General features: G+C 40.1%; 2 protein-coding genes across 3 annotated transcripts in view; one reads left to right on the top strand and one right to left on the bottom strand.

Annotated features, from left to right (window-relative positions):
• Positions 1-249: 249 nt before the first annotated feature.
• On the bottom strand, positions 250-3,246 carry tmem9 (transmembrane protein 9). Of its 2 annotated transcripts, none has more exons than XM_031565724.2 (6): positions 3,079-3,246; positions 2,517-2,636; positions 2,341-2,432; positions 2,092-2,200; positions 1,810-1,941; positions 250-1,364 (listed from the first exon to the last, which is right to left on the bottom strand). In XM_031565724.2, exons 2-6 carry the CDS (start codon positions 2,610-2,612, stop codon positions 1,224-1,226), a joined length of 570 nt encoding a protein of 189 aa, XP_031421584.1. In that variant the 5' UTR covers positions 2,613-2,636; positions 3,079-3,246; the 3' UTR covers positions 250-1,223. The 2 variants fall into 2 exon arrangements, with proteins under 2 accessions (XP_031421584.1, XP_012679685.1); XM_012824231.3 differs by having other exon boundaries at positions 3,131-3,245.
• A 535-nt stretch (positions 3,247-3,781) lies between these two features.
• Positions 3,782-7,968, top strand: part of def6a (DEF6 guanine nucleotide exchange factor a) — an 11,336-nt gene continuing 7,149 nt past the window's right edge. The window contains exons 1-3 of the mRNA XM_012824229.3: positions 3,782-4,070; positions 6,166-6,306; positions 6,914-7,093. Coding sequence (XP_012679683.2) covers positions 3,975-4,070; positions 6,166-6,306; positions 6,914-7,093 — 417 coding nt within the window. The 5' untranslated portion in view covers positions 3,782-3,974. The remainder of the gene's footprint in view (positions 4,071-6,165; positions 6,307-6,913; positions 7,094-7,968) is intronic.

Here is a 7,968-nt window from a genome sequence, read left to right as displayed (position 1 = left end):
AGACCCTATAAAGTAACACTAGGCAACAATTGGACACTTTTTGAGGTATGGTTTTATAGGCAACTAGTTTTGGTACCATCCTCAAATTCATTTTGATAGCATATGGTCATGTGAAGGACAGATAAACACCTGTGTCTTTCCCACTAGCCTTCTCGGATATGCCCTATGTAGTTCTGTGTTACGGTCAGAGTATTATACACCCTTTATACTACAGGCTCAACGAACACAAAAGGCAAAGAAGTAAAAGCATTTAAGCTATTTAAGCTTTTTATGCTCCCCACGTACAATACAAGCATGAAAACACAGGTACAGTGCATAATACAACAAGTTAATCATATGTACTTCAAATAAAAAAAACTGTGCAAAACAACAGAAATTTCACATTTACTGTCACAACCAATTCAAGTAATAGTTTCAAAAACTACCACAAATTCAATAGGAAATAAATAACTTTTAAACACCTTCCAAAATGGAGGTGCAAACAGTGAAAGTAGATTTTTCAAATCTTTCAGAGAAAGTGCAGACTAGCGAAGTAGCTTATGTGGTTATTATATGTTAGGTACAACTAAAGGAGAATGATATGCCATGGGGTGATTTAACTGTAGCTTCATGGTTTTCTCAATAACATGCCAAATGTAATCATACATCCTCAGCGATTTCCTACTTTAAAACTGTACCTTGAAGCTTCTAGAAATGTTAGTGGTAGATATCTAGGTATATCTGATGAACCAATTTCTACAAAACTGGATTAGTCTGAGGAATTTAAGAGACCACATAAAACCAATATTCATTTGATAAAAGTGCAACTCAATTTAAAGAAATCAGTCCCTTTGTCTCGCTTGCTTACGTTGATAACAAATAAAAGTAGATAAATACATACAAATAATACAACCATCAAATCATGACAAATCATGTATTCCAAATCTAGGTTTGGTTTCACAAGGCAGCGTAATTGGTTAGCTTGAGTGAGAACTTTATGAAAGCGTCCGGATTCAAGTAGCAGTAGTTTCCCTTACAAAGACTGAGTGCTGAAGTGTCAGTCCACTTCCAGACACTTACTACACTATCCAGTTTAGTTGATTATATTAGACAAACGGAGCCATATTGTTTTTGAAGGACACCAATGCTACTTGACATCCAGATCCTTGTTTGAAGCGTGACCTTGACAGTAGCACTTTGGGGCAAAAAAGAGGAGATCTGAGCTGACAGCAGCCTGGGCGGCTTTAACTGAGCATCTTGTGACGGTCGAACACAGTCTTCCGCTGTTCCTGCACCTGCTTCTTCCAGCGCTGCTGAGCTCCTTCTACCCGCTCCAGAACGGTGCTCCCACGATCCAGGGCGTCCTCGGCCTGAGGCGGGATGTCCTATAATGGAGAGGTAAGACAGGTCGGTTTTCAAACCATAACACTACAACTAACTGGTAGCTGCACTTAGGTCACTCATTTCGGTCCTTCACAGGTGGGTCAATTGCCACTCAAAAGCAACCCAGATGCACAAAGAAATTCATTCACACTTCACTTGAATATCACTTGACTTACGGCTTTTATCCAACCACTCATACAACAGTGGGTCTGTTGCTAGTTTGTTTACGTTCTTGTCCTCAGCAATACACACATACATACATACATACATACATACATACATACATACATACATAATAACACTTTTTGAACTAAGATCACTATGCTGATATGAACAGTGGCAGAGCCAGACTATTTGTATAGGGTTGGCCACCCCTTTGGCTCAGCCCATGGATATGAAGTCACCAAGTGCTTTGGTGTGCACGCGTTGGCATATGGAAATCTGTACCTCTGCATCCTCCTCGTTGTGAAGTTGCTGTGTGTAAGGTTGATGCTTGCGGATGAGTGGGTCAATGAGCAACAGGAAGAGCATGTACAAGACAAGGCTGCCCACAACAGACAGGTAGATTATTATGGTCACCTATGGGAGGAAAACATCATCACTTTCAACACCATGGCAAAAATACAAAGCAAAAGCCTTGTTGGTATTCTTCATTTTGATCTAAGCTGTATAGAGCGAACAACACACACAAGACAGATTAGAATGGATGAGTGTGTTTGGGTTTCGTACCTTGATTGTGTTACTGCTGCGTTCCTCATACTTGCATTCACAGAGCAGACAATAAGCTTCCACATCATGTCCGGGAACAGGCATTGGATCCACAATATGCAAGCAGTTACTAAGACACAGAGACAGACCTATGATTCATTTCCCCCAGGTTGTAATTGAGTCTATAACTGCACTATTTACTTCTTCATATCATATTGCCTTAAAGCTTTATATACGTGAAACATATACAAAAAAATTGTGACAGCTCACCAGTCTTTCTGTGACACATTCCTGTTGTAGATGTTCCCGCTGATGTTTCTGTAGGGCGGACAGATGCACTTACATCGCACGTCTTCAAAATTCTGAAAAATAATGCTTCTCAGTCAGAGCACAATTCACCTCTGTCATCGTACTTTAGGTCAATACATAGTTTGCTGTCTGGTTACCTTATTGGCATGAACGATGGAGATTCCCTCGAAGCACAACAGGGTGAAGGCAACAACCAACAGAGCCCTTAGGCTGGGTACTTTGTCAACTGACATGTCCAGTTTATGCTGCCTTCAGATCTGGGCAAACAGATGAATTTTTGCATTGTGAGTACATGAGGCCAGTGTTATATTAACGAGGGTTGTTATGTACAAATAAGCTTGCAACCTTAACTATTTGTTATAATGCCTTTGTAAACTAGCTATCCTAGATAGATTGATAGCCAGCCAGGACATAACGTTACTCCATTACGTGGAATAACAGGGACATGTGACATTACTATAGATTAACAATGACGTTGCACACTACATGTAATGAAAGACCATTTAATGTCCGATACATGTCAGATAGGATGCTTAATTAATAAACATATTGCTGCATGATAACTGGCTACAGTTTCTTGAAAATGTTTCTTGTTTGCGCTAAATTAACTAGTTGGCTAGCTAGCAATCTGCGTCAAGTACAGCTAGCTATTGCCGCATAAGCCGCAGACATAAATTAGATCATTTAGCGTGTCCTTACGTCCATATATAAACTTATACTTTGATGACTGAAGATTTGATGCGTTCCTTACTTGTTTTAAAATGCGTCGACCGCCCAAAATGTGATGCTAGCTAGCTATGATGGAGGTCCTATGGAGTCGCCCTGCGCCCCTGAAACAATCTTCAGCAGAACACTGCCATCTATTGGATTGGAGCTGGATCTGGCAGATCTACCTGGGAGAGCTGATTTTTCCCCTGCTATATTTGTTATGCATTTTACAGGTTGTCTGTGATCTGTATAGTACAGCCATTGTGTGGATGGATGGACGGAAGGACAGGCAAATGCAGATTGATAGAATTGCATTCTTTTTTCACCATGGTAAAACTATTTCTAGTTTCGACCAAACCTCAGTGAGGTTTTGGGCCTGTGTTGTCTTGTCGCTGTAGGTTATAGTTCCCTGTAACTGGTTTAGTTCTCTATATGACTTCCACATCCCACTCCCACACAAACACAAATAACACTCCTATGATAGATTGTCTGCACTGGAAAGGGGATGTTGTCTGTAATCACCTTTTGATGTTTCTATCTATGATTAGGATGTTGCTAAGTTCACAGCAAAATGAATTGTGTTGGGTTCCAGCAATATATTCCTTAATTCTAAAAACTAAGAAAGAATAATGAGGGTGAGCATCAGAGTCATTGCACCTTTTTAAACCCTCAGTCTATTGATTTAGGATTGACATGTTTCTTGATAGGACCAGCAGGGGGGGTGTGACTTCGTCGAAAGAGCTCAAGGTATCTTCTGTAACAGGGTGCATGAGGCAGCCCCAGAAGGGCCACACGTCCGGGAGTGAGGCGAGGAAGTGCGTGAACGACAGAGCGAAAAGCAGCTGAAACAAACTGAAAAAGAGGAAAGAAGTTATGTCTCTTCAGCCATGGACTTACGTTCAGAGTTGCTTAAGTCCATTTGGTACGCTTTTACTGCTCTGGATATAGAGAAGAGTGGAAAAGTGTCGAAGTCCCAGCTAAAGGTGAGCTGTTGGTCCACGTTGAAGTAAATCCGGCTTCATTTTCAGCTTTTGATGCACTTCTGTCTCTCATCTCAAGTTCCTTAAATGCATCCTGTTGCTTCGGAAGAGACAGAGAAAGAAAACTATGACTTATGTACTATTTGTTCACCAACAATTATGGCTGTGACTTGCACTGAGATCTATATTGTCCTCTTAAACTGTAATATTCAATATGTAATGTTTGATTATTTGCTGACACAACAAATTCATTTGTCAGCAAATCCTTACTTGTAAAGAGTCCATGATGAACACCTTGTTCTTTCTACAAAGGAAATATGCAGGCCTACCCAAAAGTCATTGAGAGCACATTGCCTCTATGTTTCGCAGTGCTTGAAATGGTACTACTCGTTCCCCTACATGTTTCAGGGATCCATGTTTCTGTGGATGTAACTCTCAGACAATTGCAGTATTAAGATGTAGCAGTTTGAACACACCAGATTTTTGCATACACTAATGGCAGTAGACTTCACTTGTTACTATGTTACTATGTGTAGTGTTGTCTGAATTTGAGGTAGGTGTTTTTGATTCAGTGCAGAGAGATAAAGAGGCCAACTGGATGTGGTTTTAAAGTTTATTAAGTTATACCTCAGATACACGTGTGGAGGTTCAATGAAAAGTCTGCAATGTTAGCTAGCATGATGACTTTGAAAGATGTGTTCAACAAACGGGACTTCAGGGGCTCCGTAGAAAGCCTATTTCTAAGAATCCATCAATAAGTTGTATTTCAATTCAATTAATTGTAGTTTTGTTGATACAATGTATCTCTACTATTAATATGTCTACCTTTATCCTATGTTCAATGCCCACTTTTCAGTTGCTATTTGTGCTTGGCGCACTACGGATACGACCTGCAAGGGCAGTAGCATCATGCCTTCATCATACTTGCAGAAAATAAAAAAACAAACCCACACTAACAGGTGGACGTAAAGTAATAAAATCAAAATATTGATGACTCTGACTATGAATTAGTTGATCGGTTATCTAATTTCCCACCAAACAAATAGTCTAACCTAAACAAGTTCTTTAGGACAGCTACTGTCTAAAAATAGCCTGCGTCACTGTACAAACTCTTTTTCCTTTCCACTCTATTACTTCTTCTTCTCATTGCACCCGTCGGCAGGAAAGACAAGCTCCAAACTCCACCCATGCTCAGATACAGAGTGTCACCAATGAGGTCCTCGCAATAATCACTTTTTTCTCAGTCTATGTCGCATTGTGTACTATGAAAGTCATTATTCATTCTCAGTTTCTTGGTAAATACCACCAGTGACTCATTGCTGGAGATGTTAAGAAAATTAGTCAGTAAGGCTTTATCGGAAGGCAGCCTTTTGATTTGTTCTTTTAAGCGAGATACATCTTTGACATGAACTATATGAAATCTGCATTCATGCAAATGCTTTAAACTTCAAAAAGCATCTGTCCTTGTGCGGTGGGATATACAAGTATGTATAAGTATCGCATTTTGAAACCCATATCAAATATGTAATTAAAACATATTTTTATCATTTAAGAAACATTGCTAAGGTGCAATTCAGGCTGACTATGAAAGACTGACGCACGCTTTTATCACGAGCAGGCTAGACGACTGTAACTCGCTCTTGTCTGGTCTACCAAAAGCTTTTAGTTTCAATGCTCCCAGCCTTTGGAATACTCTTCCAGAAGACCTAAGAATGGCTTAAACGGTGGAAACCTTTAAACGTGAACTTAAGACATACCTCTTTAATCTCGCCTATCCTTCTCTGTAATATTTATCTGTTCTCAGTGGTCTGTAGTGGGTCTGCTGTACATGTGTATGTGCATGCTTCGTAATATGTTTGCACTCACTTACATGATATGGTTTTTTCATCCCTCTGGAAAATCTGTGTCAAATACAAATGTTTGTAACCCCCCCCCCCCACCATTTTTTTCTGTGAAGCGCATTGCGTTACCTCCTGGTATGAAATGTGGCGTATAAATAAACTTTGGTAAAGTTTGATACAAATGTATACATATATTAGACATACAAATATCGTATACATAAGGGGCTGGCATTCATTTGGGCTTCTTTGGGTTTCAGGTCCTGTCCCACAACCTCTGCACAGTCCTCAGCATCCCCCATGATCCCGTTGCTCTGGATGAACACTTCAGAGATGACGATGACGGACCGGTGTCCAACCAGGGCTATATGCCCTATCTCAACAAGTATATCCTCGACAAGGTAGGAAACAGTCACTCATTCCCAGTAACCGCGGGGATACTAAGCTGGCTCTGGCTACAAACGAATCACTTTCTGTTAATGTGCTAGAACTCAGTGCCACTCAGGGGCTTCATAAGTTTTGTGGGGTTAGGGTTCAATAACTGAAGAGTCCCCTCAGGTACCATTTGTTTTCATCTAAGTAAACTCGTAAGATGGTGAGAGAGATATTCATTTCATCTGAAGCAGTATATGTGTTGTAAAATGGCCTGGTGGTTAGATTTAGCTCCTAGTTATACACAGGAAAATATGTTAAATTCCTTGTTTCTTTTGGTTAGGGACTTCTCACAGCGGCAGAAACAGAGAATATTTAGTGTTGTTGAATGTGAGAACTGGGTGCAACGTATGAAGAGTGTTGTCTGACCTGCACAGCTTGAAAAAACTCCCATGACTCATCAATTTGCATTTATACCTCAACCCTGGCTTTCAGTGACGCGTTTTCCATACATCTTCCAGCAGCACCACGCTATCTGTATATGAGACCGCATAGCCACTGTCAGCCAATGGTGTTTGCCACATGTTTTACCCAGAGCTCTGACCTCACCGGTGTGCCCCCCCCCCCCCCCCCCAGGTGGTGCACGGGAGTTTTGTGAAGGAGGATGTGGACAACCTGTGTTGGACACTGACTGCCAAGAAGAACTATCACCATGGCGACATAAAAATACTGCCGAAAGAGGATGCTTTTCGTCTCTGGTGCCTGTTCAACTTTCTGTCAGAAGACAAGTACCCCCTGGTCATGGTACCAGAGGAGGTAAAAATACTTTTTCTGTTGTCATAGAGATAGAGTTCTGAACTGAAACTCAGGATCTAAACTGAAATTCAACCTCTTTTGAGGGTGTTTTAGCAAACTCTTATTTTACACTAAAACCACCTATGAATCCATGAATCTGGACTCCCCTAAATAACTTTGGGTTTCTCTCTTCAATGTGTTTTTCAGAACGGTAGTTGTCTGTGGCCTTGAGGTGTCTCTGGTTAACAGCAGAATCTGTCAATGTGTAACACGTAGTAAACCGCCCTTATATATATATATATATATATATATATATATATATTAGCACATGCTTTTAGGTCATGAGAAGACCAAAATATCAGATGTGAATATGAAACATACAACATACTAATATGCAAATTAAGCAGGCTTATTCATTAGCACTTTAATACATTGAATTGAATACATTTAATCTGAACATTACAGCAATCCATAATTTTGGTATACTTTAGTATTTTAGTATAGACATCCTTTTGCTAGAAGTGTACTCAGAATGTATCATTCTTCTCCTCTCTTTCTGAGTCTTCTTGAATTTCAGTTTTTTTTTTTTTTTGTTCTTTCTTGCCATCTTGTGTCTCTTGCAGCATGGTTTCCGGTAGTTTTGCACAACTTTTGTTGGCAGCGGCAGTTTCAGTCTAGGGTGAAGATTTTTTTTTACAGTATAGCTACATATGTTAATTACAGTTGACATATTTTAGACCCAGTAGTCTAAATGTATTTTTTCGTTTCCTGGGGAAGCTGTGCAGACTTGAGGGAAAAGATATAACCAACCATAATTAGAACGTGACTTTATTCCTTTCTAGTTGTTTTGCTTCTTGCAGCCCAAGGCGCTCAGCACAGCTTGGACATTTGACATG

This window comes from Clupea harengus, chromosome 4 (assembly GCF_900700415.2).
Source record: "Clupea harengus chromosome 4, Ch_v2.0.2, whole genome shotgun sequence".
Lineage (NCBI taxonomy): Eukaryota > Metazoa > Chordata > Actinopteri > Clupeiformes > Clupeidae > Clupea > Clupea harengus.
Note: the sequence above shows the minus strand (reverse complement) of the source record. Positions and strands in the feature narration are given on the sequence as shown.

Coding starts and splice junctions, on each gene's coding strand:
- tmem9 (XM_031565724.2), bottom strand. CDS start 2,612: ATGTCAGTTGACAAAGTACCCAGCCTAAGGGCTCTGTTGGTTGTTGCC. Junction 1,942..2,091: donor GCAGCAGTAACACAATCAAG/GTACGAAACCCA, acceptor TTCCTCCCATAG/GTGACCATAATAATCTACCT. Junction 1,365..1,809: donor ACAACGAGGAGGATGCAGAG/GTACAGATTTCC, acceptor TCTCCATTATAG/GACATCCCGCCTCAGGCCGA.